This window comes from Archocentrus centrarchus, chromosome 10 (assembly GCF_007364275.1).
Source record: "Archocentrus centrarchus isolate MPI-CPG fArcCen1 chromosome 10, fArcCen1, whole genome shotgun sequence".
NCBI lineage: Eukaryota > Metazoa > Chordata > Actinopteri > Cichliformes > Cichlidae > Archocentrus > Archocentrus centrarchus.
The window spans coordinates 16,282,027-16,307,125 of record NC_044355.1 but is presented as its reverse complement, the minus strand read 5'-3'; the positions used below and the strand labels follow the sequence as shown (position 1 = coordinate 16,307,125).

Below are 25,099 nucleotides of genomic sequence, written 5' to 3'. Positions count from 1 at the left end.
GCCTGAGCCGTTGTTTGTATTTCGGCATGAGAAGCACAGAGGTGTGGTCAGACTTCCCAAAAGGCGGAAGAGGCTTTGCTTTGTAGCCATCTTTGAATGGAGAATAGCAGTGGTCTAGGGTCCTCTCTCCTCTGGTGGGGCAGTCGATGTGTTGAATCAACTCCGGTATCAGCTTTTTCAAGTTTGCACTGTTAAAGTCCCCGGCTACGATGAGAGCCGCATCACGCTGGTTAGCCTGATAGGTGGAAATAGCCTCATATAGCTCGGATAGTGCAGTGTTTGTGTCCGCCTGAGGTGGAATATAGACGGCGCTGAAGATGACCGACGTAAACTCGCGGGGCAGGTAGTGGGGACGGCATTTCAGGGTTAGGAGCTCCAGGTTAGGTGAACATGATTGTTTCAGAAGGACAACATTCCTACTGTCACACCAGTTGTTATTAATCATTAGGCACACACCTCCTCCTCTTGATTTTCCAGACTCACTCGTTCTGTCCGTGCGATGAACACTGAAGAACTCCGACGGCTGTACGGCGTGGTCCGGTATGAGGGGAGTCAGCCATGTCTCCGTGAGACAGATGATGTTGCAGTCCCTTATGTCCCTCTGAAACTGTATCCTGGCCCTGAGTTCGTCCAGCTTGTTATCCAGTGACTGGACATTAGCCAACAGGATGCTCGGCAGTGGCGTTTGGTGCGCTCTGCGCCTCAGCCTCTCTCTTACGCCGGCTCTTTTCCCTCGGGGCCTTGTCCGTGACCTGGGTGCTCCGCGTCCTTTGTTTGAGCTGGCCCACTGGAAACGCTGGATCTCCCGAGGCCAAGTCGGGTCGGGAGAAAAAGGTGTCAGAATACAGCCAGAGTGCTGTATTCTGATATTAAAAAGAGTCTGTCTGTCATACGTGATATGACACAGAGCAGGCGGAATTATAAAGTCAAAAATTAGAGCTAAACCTAATATATACAAACAAAGCGTAGGAGCAGGTACGACGGCTGCTGACCTCACCGGCGCCATCTTGGATAATTGCGGTGGGATTCATGTTATTCCTCACTGGGTCATGCATTTCGCCCTCTTGTAGCTGTTGAAAAAACAGCTACAAGAGGGCTGGTTTGATCCAGAATCTCACTTCTGGTTTGATCCAGAATCTCACTTGCACATGGTTGTTTATTCATTTGTATGTTGCTTATAATGTCCTAAATATCAAGAAGCTCTGACATGGCTTCATCTTCTAGGTGTGACAGTGTGGTCAAGGCCCTTTTTCGATGTTTTAGTAAATTGCTGCGACAACGCCACCGGAGGGAATTTCACCCTCTGGAAAGTATTACTTTTAAGTGTAGAAAATAAAAAAAAAAAACAACACCTTAATAATTGCACAGGTTCGAAATTATACACTGGGGCAGAGATATGGTTCTAGATTAACACAGTTTCTTTATTTGACAAAAATAGGCATAAAACCAGAAATAAAACTACAATAGTAAGTGCTCACGCAACCTCAAAATAAACAAAAATAAATTAACCAAAAAGATAAAAGCCAAGCTAGACTTACCAGTAGCAGGGGACCTTCAAAACAACAACAACAAAAAAAAAAAAAAACGAATAATCACGGCAATACACACACGCGCAACGATCTCACCTCAAGTGCAGCACAGCAACCTTGACCACAAACTGGACAAAACCCCACCACCAAGAAGGGCCCACACTGCTACTGGCTCATCGTTCTCCAGTCACACCTAAAACCAAAGAAAAGAAGAAATATAAACAAAAGCAAATAAAAACACTCACAATGAGGTGCGATAATCACACAAATGAGCACCTTATAACAATAATTTGACAAAGGATAAAAATAAATTAAAAAAAACAATTCTAAAATGCCCAGTAGGTATGATGACACACGCACACTGGGGTCAAAAACACTTAAAAACGCCAACATAAAACCAACTAACTAACAATAATTAAAAAGGGACACCAAGCTAAATCAGATACCACCACTGCATCACAGTCAGTTCCAGTATAATGTGTCAAACTGAAGCGATATACTTAGTCCAGGCGGGTGCGAGTCTGTTAGCGAGGCGTCGCAACATCCGTCTCAGGGCAGCACAGAAACCCTTCATGAAAACGGTAAGCCGCTAGGCAAAACAGTCCTCAGTAGGCAAAACAGTCCTCAGTAGGCAAAACAGCAGGCTGGTGATAGGGGAAAATCATCTAATGTGATTAAAAAATGAACAACAGCAATATTTAGTATATGTAATTTCTAGTAAACGTGCCATAACATGTTGTGCGCACTTTACCGGTGGTCCAATGATATGCGGTGTTGATTTCAGACAGAATTCATTAAATGCTGTAAAGGCATTTGAAAACTACTGTTTCCAATTTACACTTACCACCCTCATCAGACTCATGCTGTGTAGACAAAAGCAGCTCATCCAAATGTGTACTCTGAGACAGATTTTTGGAATCTCTGATGATATTTGGTTTGAAAAATGTGGCCATTTTCCAAGAAAATGATCAGACACTTCCTCCCCAAAGAGCACTGTGAAGTCTTGGTCAATCCTAAACACAAAATGTAAGAATAAAAACACCATATTAGAGAGTGCACAAATGAAAGAACTACAAAGCTGTCAGCAAATCATTTTATACCTTACCAAGCCTGGTGTATCCAGGAATCTTGGGAAAATGTCCAGGACAGTGGGACTGGCTGGGTCTTGAACTACTTTTTGCCTGTATTGAAATGTTACCTTCATTTTGGCTTGAACATGTTTTGTGTCAGTTGAGTGCCTCATCACTGACATAGCTTCTTTGCGTTTATCATCTGACATCTGCCTCACAGTCAAACACATGTTGCAAAGAGTTTTGGGGCTGTCTTGAAAAGTGGACTTTGATTTCTTCATCTCTTCAGCAGAGCTGGGCAGTTTTCATTCTCCATGTTGGGTAACCTGAACCACTCTAGTGATCATAGAAATGTTCCTGTCAATTAAAAGTAAAATGAATTAATCTGCTGTCAGTTATCGTTTCGTATTGGTTAGCATTTACAAATACTGTTACTAATAGTGGGTTTGTAGCACAGTGTGGATCACTGGAGAAAACTGTTGGACTGTTCAGTGCTGCATGTCCAAAAGCCTGATATGCCATTATCAATATGAATCAGTTGATACACACTGCCAATTTTATTTTATTTTATTATTTTTTTGTGTGTGAGATATAACTGCCTGAATGACAAACTGACCTGAATTAGCCTCATAATTTGTCTTTGACAGCAGCAAGACAGCAGTATAATACTTTCACAAAGCACTGAATACATGGATGTGCCTTAATATTGTTACTTGCATAAGCATTCTTTGAACCATTCAATCCATCCTTTTTGGGGTCTTTGATCAGCTTAACACCAATGAGCAAGCCTCATTAAATGCATACCATTAGCTTGAATATTTACTGTACATTGTGGCAGAATGCAGTAGTAGATTAACTGTAGATTTGTGTGCACATTGTATATTATTAATCTTATTTGTAATAAAACAATAAAGACACACAGTTATTGCTTTTCTGGTATAACGTTACAGACGTCAGACTCATCGCTCATGTAACCCACCTCTGCTCCCGGAGTTGCAGAGACCGTTTAGTGTCTGGTTTTAATAATAACCCTAATCTAGAGCACCTGCCTATAGGTGCTTGAGCCACACAATTTCTTTCAAAGCTGGTTTAATGCTGTCTGTGTTGATTTCTAGACCCATATATACTGTGAACCATTGCTTAGCTTAAAGTTTGAACAAGTTACTAGGAATTATGTAATGTTATTTGACTTCTCCTTTTAAAATTGTTAAAAATCGCAAACTTTTCTCCACTGTCACCCACAGTGCCTGCCGGGTGCTACGTGTTCCCAGGTTCTAATGATCATCTAAGGCTTCAGCAGTTTCAACTGAAAATAAAGGAAATACATTTATTAAACGCTGTGACATATAATATCAAGTAACATGTATGTCAACTGTTGCAGCTAGCAAGAAGCCAGCTCAAGAAAAAACTATTAATTTGTTTTAAAAAAATGTACTATTTTGTTATTAAATTGAGATGTGACACTTAAAGATGATATATTTTGACACAAATGCAATTTATTTCACGATTAGTCATGTAACTTGTGTTTATATCAATCTAAAACTTAAAATTTAACAGGATAATACTTGCCAAAGCAGCATAAAAAAGATGGGCCACCACAGTTTCTGGAAGGCGCCTTTCCACAAGAAATTAAGTTGTGGTCAAATTTAACATTCAGTATTACAGTATCGACCAAAATCCACACAAACACTCTTCAGGAATCGACTCCTGGGGCGTTATTTTACTGTTGCTTGATTAAGTGTTTAAATGATTTGGAAATCTGTCGATTTAAACTAACACTGGAAATTTAACGCTGGCATGTTTACTATGTATCTTGATTGTATAGTTTCATGTACAAAAAAAACTGAAACACTCCTCTACATTTCTAGAGTAGTCAAAGCTGGAGACTTGTTTTGCCTCTGATCCATACTGTGTGAATTTCAACATTCATTACTGTGGATTGTTGTGACTCACTTAATTACCTCAGCTCATATTGTTTAAGGGGGAAAACCCAAGAACTTGTACATATTGCAAAAAATATGCAATAAATTCAAAAAGGTTTCAGTTTTTAGAGGCTCAAACAGTGCACATTTGAAGGTAACAAACCAAATCTACTTTTGCATGACTGTTGTGGCATGACAACATCTGCATCTGACGTTGAGACGAATCTAATACATAAATACATAAACATTTAATCTCAAACTAGGATAAATGTTAAAAAAAAGTGACTCATGGTGTCGCTGTTGGCTAACGGGAAATAAGCACTTGCCACTCCACCCACTACTTTTTAGATATCAGTTGCAGACTGTTGAGGAAAAAAATATGTTTCCGAACCTTTAGGATCACTTACATTGCTGTAAAGCTCCAAATACCACTGTGTATTTCTGGACAGATTTCACTTTGTTGCTCTCAACAGTTCTATTTGTGCAAGACGGGGGTCTTTTCGTTTCAGAATGGGAGACAAAGGATTTGGAAAGCTCGGCCTGATCTTCTGCTTTGCTTCCTTTATTGTAACGCTGAACGTCGTTTACGGAAATCTGAGTTATTCTATTCCAGAGGAGATGAAACGAGACTTTGTTATTGGAAATATAGCCAAGGATCTCGGTCTTGATATGAGGACTTTATCATCCCGGAAGGCTCGTATTGATTTGGAAGGAACTCGTAAGCGTTACTATGACATTAATCTGAGAACGGGGGATTTGATCACATCGGAGAAAATCGACAGAGAAAGCCTTTGTGGCAAGAAACCTTCATGTGTTGTGCAAGTGGATCTAGTGTTAGAAAATCCTTTAGAGCTTCATCATGTAAGTCTTCATATTCAAGATGTGAACGACAACTCCCCAAAATTCAGAGAAAATTTGATTGAGATGGAGATAAGAGAGTCGGCTGACAAGGGTAACCGCTTTTCAATAGAGGAGGCCCATGACGCAGATATAGGGCAAAATGCTGTTCAAACGTACACCCTTCAAAAGAACGACAACTTCATTCTGGCTGTTGACAACAACAGAGTTGAACTCGTACTGGAAAATACTCTTGATCGAGAGAAACAAAAAGAGGTTACTTTGCTCCTCACAGCTTTGGATGGTGGATCTCCTCAGAGATCAGGTACCGTAGTCATACACGTCACTGTACTGGATGCTAATGATAACGCCCCAGTGTTCAGCCAGGCCGTTTATAAAGCCAGTCTGCCTGAAAACTCTCCTCCAGACACAATAGTGATTAAAGTCAGTGCCACAGACGCAGATGAAGGACTGAATGGAGATGTAACATATGACTTAGGGCACGTATCTGATGATAATGTGAATGTGTTTTCTATTAACGCTAAAACGGGAGAAATTAAATTAACTGATGTCGTTGACTTCGAGGAAAGAAGTTCATTTGAAATGTCAGTGCAAGCCAAGGATGGTTTGGGACTAACTTCATATGCAAAAGTCATGGTCGACGTTATTGACATAAATGATAATGCACCAGCGGTTTACCTTAAATCACTGTATAATCCCATACCTGAGAGCGTGACGCCTGGTACAGAGGTGGGCATCATTAACATGCAGGACAGCGACTCTGAGAATAACGGACAAGTCCGCTGCTCCATCCAGCAGGGTGTCCCCTTTAAGTTGGTTCCTTCTATTAAAAACTATTATTCTCTGGTGACCACAGGACAACTGGACCGTGAACTAGTGTCTGATTACAACATTACAATCACAGCCACTGACGAGGGCTCTCCACCTCTGTCCTCCTCTAAAACTGTTCAGTTATCTGTAGCTGACATCAACGACAACCCACCCGTGTTTGAGGAACAGTCGTACAGCGCATATGTGAGTGAAAATAACAAACCTGGCTCCACTTTATGTTCCGTTACTGCTCGAGACCCCGACTGGAGACAAAACGGTACAGTGATTTATTCTCTGATACCTGGGGAAGTGAACGGTGCCCCGGTGTCCTCCTATCTGTCTGTGAACGGAGACACGGGGGTGATCCATGCTGTGAGGTCGTTTGATTATGAACAGTTCAAGAGTTTCAAAGTCCACGTGATGGCCAGAGACAACGGTTCTCCTCCTCTCAGCAGTAACGTGACCGTGAGTGTGTTCATCTCGGATGTGAATGACAACTCTCCTCAAATCCTGTACCCTTCCCCGGAGGGCAACTCATTCATGACCGAGCTGGTCCCCAAAGCTGCACACGGAGGCTCTCTGGTGTCCAAAGTGATAGCGGTGGACGCGGACTCCGGACAGAACGCCTGGTTGTCCTATCATATAGTCAAATCCACTGATCCGGGACTTTTTACTATTGGTCTCCACAGCGGAGAGATCAGGACACAGCGGGACATTTCTGAATCTGACAGCATGAAACAGAACCTGATAGTGTCAGTGAAAGACAACGGACAGCCCTCTCTGTCTGCCACCTGTTCCATGTATTTACTGATTTCTGATAACTTGGCTGAGGTGCCAGAACTGAAGGATCTATCTCATAGTGACAGTAACTCCAAACTGACTTCTTATTTGATTATTGCGCTGGTGTCTGTGTCCACCTTTTTTCTGACCTTCATCATCATCATCCTGGGTTTGAGGTTTTGTCGCAGGAGAAAGCCCAGGCTGTTGTTTGATGGAGCAGTTGCCATCCCCAGCGGTTATCTCCCTCCTAATTACGCAGATGTTGACGGTGCAGGAACTTTACGCAGCGCTTACAATTATGACGCGTACCTGACAACAGGTTCTCGAACCAGTGACTTTAAGTTTGTGACATCATACAATGACAACACGCTGCCTGCTGACCAGACTCTGAAGAAAAGTCCATCAGACTTTGTTGATCCGTTTGAAGACCTCGATGTGTCTGCGGAGGTAATATCCTTAAAAATCCTTAATTTGGTCATGAAAAATGTTTTATCCAACGTTTCAATATCTGTGTCTAGAACAGTTTTTTAAAAAAGTTTCTATTTTTCTTCCTTATAACTACTCTAAATTTTGTCTGAGGTTTCTTGTTAATTGCATGAATTTCCGATATAATGATGCTTTTTTTTCTTTAATTAGTTTGTACATATAAATGTTTTTCATTGTCTTTAAAAAATTATTTTTATATAATTCTTTTGATTTGACCTTTGCTGTTTGTGGTGAAAAAATTCCACTTGTTTTAAACTTTCGTATAACTGTTACCGACCAGATCGCGGCTCCCAACCGTGGTAAGGAGACCCCTGGCGTATTCTTCACTCGGCTCGTAGTGGGTAACAAGCCTGCTTCTTCACAGCGGGTCAGCTTCCGCCAGGCGTAGAAAGACAGCAACTCCCACGATTTCAGCAACAAAACTTTATTTCTTTTCATCCGCCCCCGAACACACTTTTTCTTTCCCTCTCCTGCGCTAGCCAACACACAACACAGGGCGGCGCAGAGGACAACTAACACATGGGCGGTCCCTCCAAGCCTACAACATGGCACCTCCCACTTGGAATACATCCCCCACAAGGCTGCAATCCTAAAGGGAAGGCTCTGCCTGTAACATAACATATTAGAAAATCGTTTAACGTTTTTGCCTTATGGCAGTTGCAATCTTTTTTCTTTGTTGTCAGCCTGTTACCTTCACGTTTTTAGCTGTGCGTAGTGGGACTCCCCTTGACAGCTATATACTTTTGCTATGATTCCTAGCCAGCACTTACAACAATGCAGAATATCTTGAAATTAATACTTAATTATATGAAATTAATACTTAATACTTGCTGAAGTGAAAATATGCTAATTCTTTTTTATTTGTTTGTTTTATCAACCAACTAATTTACTGAAGAAGGCATAAGCCGTGCTGACGATTTTACAAATGGAAAAGAAATAGAAGACGTACACATATGAAGGATGTATTAATTCAAGTTATTTAGAACGTTCCTGTTCTGGCAGCGGATCACTTTTTGGTAAAACACCGGTTCTATTTCGAGAGGAGTCACAAACCGAAACTCGCGGTGTAGATGGGAGGGTTGCGTCAGGAGGTGCATCCGGCGTAAAATCGGTGCCAAATCAACGCAAGCGGATCCATCCGCGGTCACGACGCTTTGGGAAATAAGGGAACAGCCGAAACTACCTTTTAGAAAATCAGTGATTGATGTTTATAGCTGTTTGGTAATGTCTTAATTTTCTGTTTGTGCTTAACTCATTGTCTCATTGTGTACATCCACATTTTTATGTTTGTAAACATTACGGTGTCACCACCTGTTACAATATTGTCCTCAAAGTTGTGTTGATAGTCTTTGATAGATGACGAACACTACTTGTTTATTTATATCGTTGCGGAACACTTCAAGCCAAAGACCAAACAAACAGACAAAAACACATTTGTTAAGTACACTGTAAACCCAGATTTTGATTCCACTTAAAAATATTGAGTTCATATTACTTAAAATTGCCTAGAATGTGAACATTACTTGTTAATGCTGAGTAGACTGTACTTTTTGATGGTCTATCTTATTGTAATCATGTGTTTGAGTTCAAACAACTTAATATCAAGTTTTGCACCTGCTAAAAATCTAGTTTATACCAGCTTTAACAGACTGGATTAACATGCAGCTGCATGGTGGCATGATGGTTAGCACTGCTCACACACTCTAAAAAGTGTATTTGGGCTGTAGTTCATGTTATGGACTTATTTACATTAACTTCACTTAATTCTTTTCCTTTCGTTATGACAACTTACTTTAATGAGTTCAATTAACTTAAAAGTCACACATTTTATCTCAAACGAACTTTTTACTTTGAGTCTAATTGAAGCAATTAAGTTTAATGCAGCTTTACGTCTGACGTCATTACGTAAGCTTTGCCGGAGACAGAACCTGTATCTCTGGGACCGACCACATGTGCCACCGCCATTTCTTCGTCGACTGTTGAGGAGATTCAGATAAAACAGTAAGTATGCTACACCACCATAACCAAACATTTAATAAACGGTGTAAAAATATTTAAATATTTTTCTACCTTAAATTTGAAACAGTGTTTAACGTCGAAGTGTCATCAGTTATTTGTTCTTAACACATTTGCTAGTTGTAATTAGCCGCGCTGTTCAGCGGGGTTCAAATCTCAACATGTTTTAACATAACTACTCTGTGAGTTAGACTGAATGTTTATTTTGTGTGTGTACTTTTACCCTAAAAACTTAAAGAGCTAAAAGCTGAATGTCGTGTATGTAGCATTATGTTTGAGTCGGACTTGAGACGTTCTGGTCAGGTACAGGTGAAATTTCAGTTCTGGCGTCACTTATTCAGAAGACTGCTTGCGTGTTCAGGTGGGAAGGCGCTAGACTACATCAGAGTGTGGTAGCGGCTTATGAGTTGCAGTGGCGACCAGACTTCACTTTATAGGGGTAACTACTGCTGAGAAGTGTTTTTTTTTTTTTTTTTTTTTTTTTTTTAAATGGGTAAGCTTAACTTGAAATTACAGAGGTGGGGGGTGTTATATGCAAAACTAATTTAATGTGATGCAACTCCACTGTGCTAATCACTGTGAGCTGCAGCCGGTGAAGCCATTTTTTTCCAGTTTTGTCATGTTGCTTACTGGCGACATGATATAAAACGCATAATATCCTGACAGCGCTAAGAATCCATCAGCTGTCATTTCTAATAAAAGCAAAAAATAAGCAATTTGTTTGTAGGAACATTGCGCAGTGTTCTAGCTAGTGGTTGATCGCCAGGCGCTGCGCGGGGCTGAGGATTTCACCGTTTCACTTTCGGAGCTCTGCTGTCACTGCATTTAGCAAACAGGAGCCCACCCCACGGACTCCGCCCCAGCTAGATAGCTGCTTATACCTGTATTATTTCTCTGCAATTTACAATCTACCACAGGCAGCGGACAGTTCAGTGTGCAGGTTTGATCTCCCTATGGTTGTGCACGGGCTTGATTTCGCCGTCTACAGAAATCGAAATGACAGCCTGCATGAACGCGAGGAGGAATAAGAGGGAAAACGAAGATCAAATGAAAATTTCAGGCATAATTTAACATGAGTGGATCATTGCTGACAAGTTTTTTCCACGCCTCCACTGCTCTGTGCTGAGTGTGCATGTGTGGCTGCACACGCCGTTTTGCTGCTGTGGAGATAAATCATCTGTTTTCTTTACATCAGCTGTAGAAACCAGAATGATCACTATAACCACAGTTTGCTAGCGGGGGCTGTCATTAGCACTAGCAATCATTCTGTCGGTCCTACAGACATTACCGAAAATCCTCGCTAAACCTAACCTAACATGACATGCACCCTGAGAAATGTAACTACAGGTTCACAAGGACTGATTACTGCCTAGGCTTCAGAGGTGCTTTCTGGTTACATGTGTAGGCACCTTCACTCAATTAACAAGTGGGAGCAGCTTTTAGCGGTTAGTATTAGCTTGCTAATTAGCATTAGCATTTCTGGCTAGAACCCTGTTGTGTTAACTTCTCTTACCCACTTCTCTTTCCAGGCCTGGAACCAAGGATCATCAAACCACATAAGGTGAGCCATATTTGCTTCATAAAGGAATTGCTTAATATCATAAAGCTTCTAATTTAGAAAGAAAATTTAAATGCAAAATGAATATGCTATATTGATAATATGAAATATGTGTGGTCTAAACTAATTCACATAATAGGCTCTATAAATATCATTTTAGTTTACAGTAAAAGGAATAAGTGGGTGGTGACAGAACAAGATGAAATGAATTTCCTCCAAAGGGTTGATGGGCTCTCCCTCAGAGGTGAGGTCAGAAGCTCAGTCATCTAGGAGAGGCTGAGAGTAGAGCTGCTGCTCCTCCACAGCCAGTGGAGCCAGTTGAGGTGGCTCGGGCATCTGATTAGGATGCCTCCTGGAAGCCTCCGTAGTGAGGTTTTCTGGGCATGTCCTGCCAGGAGGAGGCCATTGTAGAGGGACTATGTCACTCAGCTGGCCTGCAAAGTCCTCAGGATTCACACAGGTAGGGAGGTGGCTGGGGAGAGGGAAGCTGCCCTCGCAACCCCACGCTTGATTAAGCAGTGGAGAATTGATTATAGTCAAATAAGCGTTTGTTTTTCTATCTATATATCTAAAGTTATTGTAATTTCTAACACTAAAGAGTGGACAGATATAAAATAAGAATGGAAATTGTCATTTTTTTTTTTTTGTCCCTTAGTAAGAAAATTCCAGTGCAACAGCAAAAAGTGACATGCAGTTGATTCACACAAACACACATACATATGTGTGCATATATATGCACACAAAAAATTACAACCTAAAAATACTATGGAGTAATTAATAAAAAAGCTTACTCCCATCCTAAGAAATGTGCAACTGAGAAGGACGATTTAAGAAATGTGTATTTGTGCATTAAAAAAAATACTTGCAATACTGGTAATATGAAATTGATTAATATAGAGTGTTTTCAGTAGGGTATTAAAGTTGGATTAAAGTTAAATGTCAAGGGTTTTTACTTAGACTTTGGGAATGATTGGTGAGTATTTAAGTAATTTTTTTTGAACATACTAAATAAGTTGTATTTTGTGTTTCTCAGATTAATGTGGAGTTCCAGAGGCTCATGGCTCTTCCCTCTTGAGCAGACTTTCTTGCCCCAGTTGGACAGGCACTCAAGTCAGCTGATTAAAGTCATCCAGGCCAAAGGAGGAGCAACACGTGCAATAATGGCTGGCATCATGAGAACTTAGGATGAGGTAAGGATATTATCAATAGGGATACTGAGTGAACTAAGCTATGGCCATTTACTTTTTTCCATTTAAAACAAAGAACTTAAAGTGACTAGTTACTTTCAGACTCATTGTTTTAATTATCAATACTTGACAGACTATTTGTGCAAAGCTGATATCATTTGAAGAAAAGCAAGTTTGCCTGTCTTATGTATTTCTGCTGCATTTAGTTGTTATAGTAAGTCTATATTGTGGTTCTTTCATGAATTCAATAAAATACACCTTTCTATCCAACTTACCAGAAACCGGTGCAATTTGGCCAAATTTTTGAGCTTCTGTTGCTTTTAAATTTTAACATTTGTAAACGTTAGACTTGTATCATTTCTATGCTGTAAGAGATGTCTTTAATGGAAAATTATATTCACTAGTTCTGGTAGATTGTGTTAAGAAAAAGCCTTAACCTTAACAATACAGTCTAGTTTCACAAATTGAGACTTGAAGGATAAAATGTGGCAGAGGTGGAATATGCATAATTTTGAAGCACAGCATTAAAACCCAGTGGACATGTGGGCTGCACATTATGGCATCTGATAGGCCTTTGCTGTTGTGAACAGCCCAAATATATTACCCAAATATATCTCTTCAGATATGAAATATTGATAACGATAACTTTTCTCCAGGTTGAAGACATTGGGATTACAAGGGAATGTGTTCTGAAAGGGCTCATCACCTTTCTTGGAGAGGATGCAAAAGACCTTATTAAGGAATACTGTGTAAGTTTTTTTTTTTTTTTTTTTTTTTTTTATATAAAGGTTTAAAGCTGCATCTCATCCCATTCAGGCAAATGGACAAATTCAATGTCAATTGTTTTTACCTTTGTAAATTATTTATGGACTGGCTTTTCTAATTGTGAACATCTGTTTGAAAAGATGGGGCAGATTTGGTGTCAGAATTGTAAATTTAACATGGCCGTGTCCTGCTAACAGAAGGTCCCCCCACCATCACAGGCACACTCAGAATTTCTTTTAAATTTTTATTTGAAAAAACATGGAAGAAACTGAAATATTACCAGCTTCTGCTTAACTTTATCTTTGCTTGTTTCTCCTCTTCTTCTTTTCTCTTTTTCCTAAACTGTGCACCTGATGGCTTTGACCTTTTCCCTTCCATCTGCCACAATTCGCCACCACCACCGCCCATCCCCAGGGTTGTCAGATCTGACTGACAGTTGCCAGCCCAACACAACAAAACCTCCACTGAAACTCATGTTAATAGCACCAGGTGTGATATATATTTAAATATACAAGCTTTGGGTAACTTGTTAAAATTTTGGCTGCTTTTCACCATATTTGGTAGGTTTTTAGGAAGTTTTTATTGTAAAATTATATATCTATATAATTTTATAATTATATAGAAATATCTATATAATATTCCACCCCAATGTTTCACAAGCTGCCCAATCTGGCAACACTGCGCCATCCACCAACATTTGTCCAAACTGTCTAGATTCGTATTTTTGTTATTTTTTTATCAGGATTCGGGTTCACACAAATACTGTGATTTAATGACCATATTTACAGTATTATAAATGAAATTGGCTTTGTGTTCTATCAGTTGTGTGCATCTAATTTTATTAGACGCACAGATTCATTCTGTGGAACATGGGAGGAAAAAAAAAAAAAGAGTCAGTTTTGCATATCTCGCAAAAGTTTTGCGAGATCCTGAGTTACTTTTGCGAGATCTCGCAAAACTTTTCAATATTAGGACATACACTTCGCGTTAATCTTGATATGGCAGTGTCCGTGAGGATAAAAGGTTTGGCAAGAGACTGCCAGCAAAAGTCGCCTTTATTTATAATTCAGCGGTTACTGTTGGCTGTAACTAGGCCCAAACTGTACAGGCATGAATGAATGAACCCGGCTGACAGTCTCTCACTCTCACGCCATCACTGCTTCACTCGACTCGCACCCCAGGCTGAGAGGAGAAATCCAGAAATGGTGTGCTTTGCTGTTCAGCAGAGGGCATTCTCTAACTTCATTTCCTGTTTACCAACATGCCAAACAAGTTAATAAGAATATGTTTTAGAGTCATGCTATTTTGATACAAGCTCCAAAATATCTGACAAGCAACACAAATATGCATTTTGTGTTGAGCTCCACCCTTGGAATAGCAGGGGGGCATGCCAAAGTAGCAGGCGCCTTATGACCGAGACCGAAGCCATGACCGTAGCAGACGATATGAATAGTCACATGGCAGTTGTGAACCAATCAAATGGCTCAGATTGAAAGAACGTAAATATTGCCGTCCGCATGGCGCTGGAAATGGAGACGGCGGATGGTGCAAAAATTATTTTTTTAGGAAAATTAAAAAGTAGATGGCGCTGAGCGGTGGAGTAGGTGGAAAATGCGCCTGCCACCGGCATAATTTGAAAGCCCTGGTAGTGAGAGATTAGTTAGTCTTCAAGTTTTAACATATTGTTTACCTCACTACAGGGCAGCAGCGGAGATGATGCCCAGATGGAACTGAAACAACTCACCATGGCAGTGTTTGTGATTCGGAAGGATGGAGAGGGATTGAAAGAAGCCCCAGAAGACATTGACATCGTCATTGAGGGAGTGCAGATGTTGCATGACCTGACTTCAGTTGCCTCAGCATGTGCCCTGCTTCTGGGTTTGATATATGCCCTTAACCTGGCTTATCCAAAGGCTCTGCACTTTACATTTGAAGTGTTCCAAAAAATCTTCATGCAACTTGAGCAGAACAAGATGTCTCCCAAAGTTCAAAATTTGTTTGGAAGACTTCAGACCTCACAGTAAAGACACTGGCATGTTGTGCAACAGGACAGATTATCTTCTGTCTTCTTTGTTTGAACAGAAGAGCGCCATGTTTTGGAAGCTTAACCTCAAGGAACTGCACTTTTTGAACTTCTTTTGGGACATTGTATTGCTTGTGGCTTTAATATGCACAGAGTTTAATGGATAACAATTGTGACTGGTATTTCTGGATGGTGTTTACTGATGAGGTTTTGATGAACATTATCATTTTGGGACTGTCTTTTTTTTTTTTTTTTTTTTTTCGCTGTTGACATTTCATAAAGTTAGATGGTTTATCTCTTTGGTTTTGTGTGGGGGGGAAAAAATACAGGTTAAGGAGGAAAAAATTACAGTAGGAAAGTAATAGGCTTCCAGTTTTGTTCGTGGACACTTTCACAGAATTTTCTTTTTGCATTTTTTTATTTATTTATTTTTTTTATTTGAATCACCAGATTTGTGCAGTGTTTCTTGAATGAGGGTTAATGTATGCAGATATTAATGTTTACTATTCTTTTCTTTTCTGATGTCAGTTAAATTGTCAGACTTGGTTTAAACTAGGCAGCTATTACTCCACATCCTTGTTTGAAAGCTTTTTGCCTAAATATTTTTTGGGTATTGCTCTTATTTTCAGTGTGGTTTAGAAGATGTTCAAATAGTCACTAGTGTTATTACATTTTATGTCAAAAGCATGTTCTTAGCAATTGTTATGGTTTAGGAGTGTGGATTTTCTTTTTTAGGAGGACTTGTTAAGTCTGAAAAACCTTATTTTTTTTCTGAGGAATACACAGGGGTGTCCAAGTCTTGTCCAGGAGAGCTACCATTGTGCAACTTTAAGATGGACCCTATTTAGATACCACCTGAATCAAATTTCTGAATTCGCACACCAGCAGACATTCAGCTCAGCAGAGGCGTGGTAATGAGCAGTTCATTTGATTGATGTATTGGAGATGGGATGCATCTGAAAGTTGCAGGATGATAGCTCTCCAGAACTGGACTTGGGCATCCCTGATCTAGCAGGTTGCTGACCAAAAAGATTTAAGTATTCAAAAATAAAACCCCAATTAAGCAGAAAAGCAATATCCCTTATGACGTTTCAAAAGATCTGTGTAGTATTTTGTGAAAAACCTGTAAGTTTGTGATGTTTTCACAATAAAATTTAAAATGTTCCATTTGTGCAATGTAGATTTATTATTTTATCCAAGTTGAATTTCTGAGTAGCATAAAGGTATTTTACTCCTATTTGAAAAACTAAAATAACATGCTAAAACACACTTTTAAAATGATTTAAATTTAAGCTATATTTTAAGTATAATGTGAGTGATAATGTAATTTGGGGTAGTTTAGTTTTTTAAGTTGGAACAACTTAAAATTTTGAGTTGACTTTCTATAAAATTAGGAAGATGATTTCAATTTTTTATTTGGAATAAAGTAAATCTGAGTAAGACTGACTTAAATTTGTCAAGTTAAACCAACTTAAAAACTTAAGTTGGATAAATTTAATTGAATTATTTGTTACCAATTGAAGCAATTCAATTAATTTGGATCAACTATTTTCTTTTTTCAGTGTATTTCATTGTTCACATGGCAAAAAAAAAAAAAAAAATGAAACTTAAGTCCCGTTTTCACAAAACTGGTACTGTTGTAGCTCAGGACCCATGATTCACAGTAGGAAAGTGTACTTATTCAATTAGGTGTAGTTTTGATGGACTTTTATTTTACTTTAACATTTCCATTTACTGCTACTTGGATTTGCATAATCATATATCAGAGGCACATGTTATTTGTATCCCACTGCATCTGCCAGTTAAATTAAGTTTTTTTTTTTTTTCTTTTTTTTCAGATTAAAGAATTCCATATGAAGCTTGTAAAATGCAGTGCATTATTGAAGATTAAATTAGTGGCTAGCCGATCATTTTGCTTGCTAATTCGTTTCAATAAAGTGACTGTCTGGTCTTCATGTTGATGTGTAGTTACAGGTCAACCATAAAGAGATTTCCCCTTTAACATTACACATATTTTTTGTGTTCAGTGTGGTATCATCATTCAGAATTTAAAAAGAAAACACTACAACAAATATAGGTTTTTGTCAGGGAGTGAGTGAGTAAGTGAGTGAGTCAGTGAGTAAGTGAGTGAGTGAGTGAGAGATTTTATTTTGTTCTTTAACTTACACCCCCTCAGATTTATCTAGTGACCCTTTGAAGTGTGTTGACCACAGGTTGTTGATCTGTGAGTTAATGTACAAAAATGCATGCAATGTGTTTTAATTATATTCAGATCCATCAACAGTAAGATGACACTTGGACACTGATGCATCAATCTAATAATGTTTTGTATACTAGGCATTGGTTTCTTTCATAGGTAATATGTCTACTTCTGATATATCAGTTATCTGTATTTTGAAGAACATACTTGTTACTTCTAATGGTGTGTGTGTTTTCCTGTGAGTTTATTGTAAAATCTTTAGCTTCCTTTATAAAAAATGATCTCAATACTTGCTCCACCACTGTCCATGGTGCTGAACCTTATACCTCTTGTTACATGGCTATAATTCCTGATCCTAAAATATACTGGGACATTTGAGTAATTTCCATCATATGATACTGAGAATACAATTCAGTAAATGAATAGTGTCTACATTTATATCTTTTGTGAAGAATGTTTCTTTCACCGTCGTTGTGAAGTTAAAAAGCGACTCATGGTGTCACTGTTGGCTGGAAGATGAAGAACATACAGCACTCCACTCATCATCTGCTGAATGAATATCTGTTCTGTATTTCTTTAATCAGAAACCGTTAAATCCTGGGACATAGCTGTGTATATACTGGTGTGGACTATTGGATTACTGACTATTTTGGGATACATATGTTATTCGGCTCTGAATAGCCAGCTATACAAGTGGAAAGCTCGCATAGCTTCAGGATGAGAGACAAAGGATTTTCAGCACTTGGGCCGATATTCGGCTTTGCTTCCTTTATTGTAACGCTGCACCTCGTTAATGGAGATTTGAGTTATTCTTTTCCTGAAGAGCTGAAACGCGAGTCCGTTATTGGAAATATAGCGAAGGATCTCGGTCTTGACCGTGGAAGTTTTTCTTCACGACAGGCCCGTGTTGATTTTGAGGGATTTCGTAAAATGTATTGCGACATTAACACGAGTACCGGAGATTTTATTACGATGGACAGAATTGATAGAGAGAACCTTTGTGGCAAGAAACCTTCTTGTGTGTTAAAAGCTGATCTAGTGTTGGAAAATCCTTTGGAGCTTCATCGTGTAAGTCTTCATATTCAAGATATAAATGACAATTCTCCACAATTCAAACATCATTTAATTGAAATGGAAATAAGTGAGTTAGCAGAAAAGGGAAGCCGATTTTCAATAGAGGAGGCCCATGATGCAGATATAGGTCAAAATGCTGTTCAAAGGTACATCATTCAAAAGAACAACCATTTCATTTTGTCAGTTGACGACAACAAAGCCGACCTTGTACTTGAAAATAAACTTGATCGAGAAAAGCACAAAGAGATGAATTTGCTTCTCACAGCCTTGGATGGTGGATCTCCTCAGAGATCAGGCACCGTAGTCATACACGTCACTGTACTGGATGCTAATGATAACGCCCCAGTGTTCAGCCAGACCGTTTATGAAGCCAGTCTGCCTGAAAACTCTCCGCCAGATACAATAGTGATTAAAGTCAGTGCCACAGACGCAGATGAAGGAGTGAATGGAGATGTAACATATGACTTCGGCCATATATCTGATAACGACGTTAATGTTTTCTCTATTAATCCTAAAACGGGAGAAATTCAAGTGTCTGGATTGATTGACTTTGAAGAAAGAAGTTCTTTTGAAATTAAAGTGCAAGCTAAAGATGGTTTAGGACTAACGTCTTATGCCAAAATGTTAATAGACGTTACGGATAAGAATGACAATGCACCAGTTATATATCTTAAATCACTGTCTAATCCAGTACCTGAGAACGTGTCACCTCGTACAGAAGTTGGCATCATTAATGTGCAGGACAGAGACTCCGAAACTAACGGACAGGTCCGCTGCTCCATCCAGCAGGGTGTACCTTTTAAGTTGGTTCCCTCAATTAAAAACTATTATTCTCTGGTGACTACAGGACAGCTGGACCGTGAACTAGTGTCTGATTACAACATTACAATCACAGCCACTGACGAGGGCTCTCCACCTCTGTCCTCCTCTAAAACTGTTCACTTATCTGTAGCTGACATCAACGACAACCCACCTGTGTTTGAGGAACAGTCGTACAGCGCATATGTGAGTGAAAATAACAAACCTGGCTCCACTTTATGTTCCGTTAATGCTCGAGACCCCGACTGGAGACAAAACGGTACAGTGGCTTATTCTTTGTTACCTGGCGAGGTGAACGGTGCCCCGGTGTCCTCGTATCTGTCTGTGAACGGAGACACGGGGGTGATCCACGCTGTGAGGTCGTTTGATTATGAACAGTTCAGGAGTTTCAAAGTCCACGTAATGGCCAGAGACAACGGTTCTCCTCCTCTCAGCAGCAACGTGACCGTGAGTGTGTTCATCTCGGATGTGAATGACAACTCTCCTCAGATCCTGTACCCCTCCCCGGAGGGCAACTCGTTCATGACCGAGTTGGTCCCCAAAGCTGCACACGGAGGCTCTCTGGTATCCAAAGTGATAGCGGTGGACGCGGACTCCGGACAGAACGCCTGGCTGTCCTATCATATAATCAAATCCACTGATCCGGGACTTTTTACTATTGGTCTCCACAGCGGGGAGATCAGGACACAGCGGGACATTTCTGAATCTGACAGCATGAAACAGAACCTGATAGTGTCAGTGAAAGATAACGGTCAGCCCTCTCTGTCTGCCACCTGTTCCATGTATTTACTGATTTCTGATAACTTGGCTGAGGTGCCAGATCTGAAAGATCTGTCTCACAGTGACAGCAATTCCAAACTGACCTCATATCTGATCATCGCTTTGGTGTCTGTGTCCACCTTCTTTCTGACCTTCATCATCATCATCCTGGGTTTGAGGTTTTGTCGCAGGAGAAAGCCCAGACTGTTGTTTGATGGAGCAGTTGCCATCCCCAGCGGTTATCTCCCACCTAATCACGCAGATGTTGACGGCACAGGAACTTTACACAGCTCTTACAATTATGACGCGTACCTGACAACAGGTTCTCGAACCAGTGACTTTAAGTTTGTGACATCATACAGTGACAACACGCTGCCTGCTGACCAGACTCTGAAGAAAAGTCCATCAGACTTTGTAGATCCTTTCGAAACTCTGGAGGAATCTGCAGAGGTAGGGATTCTTCCAAACAGTTTATCTGGTTATCAAATATCTATTTCTTTATCAATCTTTTTTTTTCTCTTTTTTTTAATATCTGTGTCTATGACAGTCATTTTTTTTCCTATCAAAGTTTTAAATACAGTGCCTGTTGAACATCAAATGTTCACATGCGACAGAAAAAGTTCTTCAGAAATACACCCGGTGTATTTTGATATCGGCTGTTTTAACGTGTGGATTTCTGTACCCTGTAACCTATTTGCTTTCTGGTCTTTCTCATTTTCTCATTTATTAATTCTTCGGCCTTGTCATAAAGGTTCAGCGAACTAATTCGCTCTTTAGCAAACTACATAATAGGCAGTTGTATGGATTTATTTCGTAGCTAAAATATTAATTATGATAATCAGTGCCGGCTTTTATTAAAATATTTTCCTCACATTTTTGGAATTGAAGAGCACGTGTCAAATCCGTAGATCAGTATGTTTTGTACCTTTCTACTGGTAAAGCTAAAGTTAACTGTCCTTGGTACTGAAACAGTCCTTGTGGTCTCAGACTCGTACTAATTTCTAGATGCGTTTTTGTTTTCTTCCTCTCTCTCGCCTTAGTTGGGTTGTCTTGTTTCAGATGGATAGCCATCTCTTCTAATCATCTGCTACCAATGCTATTACTACTATTAACAACAATAATAGACTAGTATTATTATCATCATTATTTTGTACTGAGTATGATGGATTATTGTTAGTTGGCAGGCTAGCTCAGATCATTGTGTTAATATGTAGATGCCACGTATAGAGTTTGATATTTCACTTTGATATTAGCCTACATATAACAGTGTTTTATCTATAAATCTGGCAGATTTACCTGTCAGTAGAAGCATTTAAAAGGATAATAATAATAATAATAATAATAATAATAATAATAATAATAATAATAATAATAATAATAATAATAATAATAATAATAATCTTTGCCTACACGCAATAAACAATTGTGGCAGTAAGCTAAAGAAATACCGACTCATTGCATGGAAAGCTGACGGGTCCACAACGCAAATGCCTGTCAGCTCAGACTGGGGCGACGAATAGAGAAGGTGTTTCATGCTGTGCCAGCTGATAGTTTACATATTTCAGTTAAATGAAAGACCATTTATCACACAGCACATATGTGCCAAGGTTTTTGCTGACATATTTTTTGTTGTACAGAACTGATTACAGCTACTTGGGATCTACCTGTATTTTTTTTGTCTTCAGTAAATCGTGAAATAGTAATTTTTTCGCGAGCTTTTGATGCCTTACTTAGTAGTTTCCATAGTATTTGTGTTTTTAAACAGAAATTCAGCATTAATTTAGCAATTAGTAAACATGACCTGTATTTTGAGTTACTGACTTGTGGTGTCGCTATTGGCTGATAGAAATCTGACACACACCACTCCACCCAATACTACTGCACAGATGTCAGTTGTAATTTCCTGAGGAACAGTTACGTCTGCAGACATGTTTCACCGTGTTTCATAGTAATATTACACTTTGGATTGTTGAGATATTTACGAGTCATTTTTGATATTTTTGCTCCGGAAAGCGAATCAGACGCACGCTGGTGTCACGTTTTGTAACAGGATGGGAGACAAAGGATTTTCAGGGCTCGATCTGATCGTCCGTTTTGCTTTGTTTGTAGTAATGCTGCCCCACGTTTTTGGGGACCTGAGTTATTCTATTCCAGAAGAAATGAAACGAGACTCTGTTATTGGAAATGTAGCCAAGGATCTCGGTGTTAATCTCGGAACCCTAGCTTTACGTCAAGCCCGTGTTGATTTTGAAGGAACTCGGAAAAGGTACTGTGACATTAATCTGAGAACTGGAAATTTGATGACATCGGAAAGAATCGACAGAGAAATCCTTTGTGGCAAGAAACCTTCTTGTGTTTTGAAAGTAGATCTAGTGTTAGAAAATCCTTTGGAGCTTCATCATGTAAGCCTTCATATACAAGATGTGAATGACAATTCACCGCAATTCAACGACAATTTGATAATAATGGAAATAAGTGAGTCAGCAGAGAAGGGTAACCGCTTCTCAATAGAGGAGGCCCATGACGCAGATATAGGGCAAAATGCTGTTCAAGGGTACACCCTTCAAAAGAACGACAACTTTATTCTGGCTGTTGACAGCAACAGAGTTGAACTTGTACTGGAGAAAAAACTTGATCGAGAGAGACAAAAAGAGATTAATTTGCTTCTCACAGCTTTGGATGGTGGATCTCCTCAGAGATCAGGTACCGTAGTCATACACGTCACTGTACTGGATGCTAATGATAACGCCCCAGTGTTCAACCAGGCCGTTTATAAAGCCAGTCTGCCTGAAAACTCTCCTCCAGATACAATAGTGATTAAAGTCAGTGCCACAGACGCAGATGAAGGAGTGAATGGAGATGTAACATATCAATTCGGCCACGTGGCTGATGATGATATAAATGTATTTTCTATTGACCCCAAAACAGGAGAAATTAGAGTAACCGGTGAGATTGACTTTGAAGAAAGGAATTCTTTTGAAATGAGAGTAAAAGGCAAAGATGGTTTAGGACTAACGTCTTATGCCAAAGTATTAATAGATGTAACTGATGTAAATGACAACGCCCCAGTTATATACCTGAAATCACTGTCTAACCCAATACCTGAGAACGTGACACCTGGTACAGAGGTGGGCATTATTAACGTGCAGGACAGAGATTCTGAGAATAATCGACAGGTCCGCTGCTCCATCCAGCAGGGTGTACCTTTTAAGTTGGTTCCCTCAATTAAAAACTATTATTCTCTGGTGACTACAGGACAGCTGGACCGTGAACTAGTGTCTGATTACAACATTACAATCACAGCCACTGACGAGGGCTCTCCACCTCTGTCCTCCTCTAAAACTGTTCACTTATCTGTAGCTGACATCAACGACAACCCACCTGTGTTTGAGGAACAGTCGTACAGCGCATATGTGAGTGAAAATAACAAACCTGGCTCCACTTTATGTTCCGTTAATGCTCGAGACCCCGACTGGAGACAAAACGGTACAGTGATTTATTCTCTGTTACCTGGTGAGGTGAACGGTGCCCCGGTGTCCTCCTATCTGTCTGTGAACGGAGACACGGGGGTGATCCACGCTGTGAGGTCGTTTGATTATGAACAGTTCAGGAATTTTAAAGTCCACGTGATGGCCAGAGACAACGGTTCTCCTCCTCTCAGCAGCAACGTGACCGTGAGTGTGTTCATCTCGGATGTGAATGACAACTCTCCTCAGATCCTGTACCCCTCCTCAGAAGGCAACTCGTTCATGACCGAGCTTGTCCCCAAAGCTGCACACGGAGGCTCTCTGGTGTCCAAAGTGATAGCGGTGGACGCGGACTCCGGACAGAACGCCTGGTTGTCCTATCATATAGTCAAATCCACTGATCCGGGACTTTTTACTATTGGTCTCCACAGCGGAGAGATCAGGACACAGCGGGACATTTCTGAATCTGACAGCATGAAACAGAATCTGATAGTGTCAGTTAAAGATAACGGACAGCCCTTTCTGTCTGCCACCTGTTCCATGTATTTACTGATTTCTGATAACTTGGCTGAGGTGCCAGAACTGAAGGATCTATCTCATAGTGACAACAACTCTAAACTGACCTCTTATCTGATCATAGCGCTGGTGTCTGTGTCCACCTTTTTTCTGACCTTCATCATCATCATCCTGGGTTTGAGGTTCTGTCGCAGGAGAAAACCCAGACTGTTGTTTGACGGAGCAGTTGCCATCCCCAGCGGTTATCTCCCTCCTAATTACGCAGATGTTGACGGTGCAGGAACTTTAGGCAGCACTTATAATTATGATGCGTACCTGACAACAGGTTCTAGAACCAGTGACTTTAAGTTTGTGACATCATACAATGACAACACGCTGCCTGCTGACCAGACTCTGAAGAAAAGTTCATCAGACTTTGCTGATGTTTTTGGGCAACCAGATGGGTCTCCAGAGGTAGGAATTTTTCGAATTAAATTAATCATTTTTTCCGATTCCTTTTTTGACAAGGTTATATAACTGAAAAACGTGCTTGCATAAGTGTAATAAATCTATTTAGCTTATTATTGCCAAATATTTTATTCCATTTAATATTTTTGAAAGGGTGTTTACCATAATCAGATACTGCCTTTGAAAATACTTTGAAATCACCACCATGTGTGTTAATTTTCCCCACTTAACTGTGAATATTCTATGACATTTATGAAATACTTAGTAGTTTAGAGTAACACTTTCTTCACAAAGACATTCTTCAATGTTTTCTGATCAAGTTTTTTTTTTTAAATTTTATCTTTAATTAATTAATTAATTTTAATTGTAACCACATTTCCTTTCAATAATATGAATTGTAGACAGATCTGAGTTGGCTTTGTATTTTTTTTTTTTTTTTTTTGGTTATTTTGTTTAGGTTGAACTGTAGCAGTTTTTTTCATTATTGTTCTCCATTGCATCATAGCAAGATCTGGAAGAATGGAAAAGAAGAGAAGACGGCTTCACATTAGACTGATAAAAGAACGGAAAAAAAGTCCGATTATCGTTAAGGTTATTCTGTTTACAGTGCCAGAATGAGAAATTAACTTTTTGGTTTTGCAAATAAAACTAAGGCACAGATGTATTAACCATACACTAGCAGAGAGAGACTCCGCCAGTTTGCATAGTTGATGGACAAATAAACCACCAACAGATACCAAAAGGGACAAAGATCAGCGGGTGACGAACAAATATACAAACAAAAACAGAAAATGTCTTTGGTGCAGAAGATAT

At 39.7% G+C, this 25,099-nt stretch overlaps 2 protein-coding genes across 5 annotated transcripts in view; both read left to right on the top strand.

Annotated features, from left to right (window-relative positions):
• The window catches only part of LOC115786625 (protocadherin gamma-C5-like), a 365,072-nt gene that overhangs the window by 17,577 nt on the left and 322,396 nt on the right, over nt 1-25,099 (top strand). The window lies entirely within an intron of this gene.
• On the top strand, nt 4,893-24,755 carry LOC115787081 (cadherin-23-like). Its single transcript, XM_030739652.1, has 8 exons — nt 4,893-7,416; nt 7,736-7,796; nt 11,001-11,032; nt 12,873-12,965; nt 14,682-14,871; nt 17,974-20,334; nt 21,966-24,292; nt 24,744-24,755. The coding sequence occupies exons 1-8, from the start codon at nt 5,032-5,034 to the stop codon at nt 24,753-24,755; spliced, it is 7,461 nt and encodes a 2,486-aa protein (XP_030595512.1). The 5' UTR covers nt 4,893-5,031.

Coding starts and splice junctions, on each gene's coding strand:
- LOC115787081 (XM_030739652.1), top strand. CDS start 5,032: ATGGGAGACAAAGGATTTGGAAAGCTCGGCCTGATCTTCTGCTTTGCT. Junction 7,797..11,000: donor CTTCACTCGGCTCGTAGTGG/GTAACAAGCCTG, acceptor TTCTCTTTCCAG/GCCTGGAACCAAGGATCATC. Junction 20,335..21,965: donor TCTTCCAAACAGTTTATCTG/GTTATCAAATAT, acceptor CTTTGTTTGTAG/TAATGCTGCCCCACGTTTTT.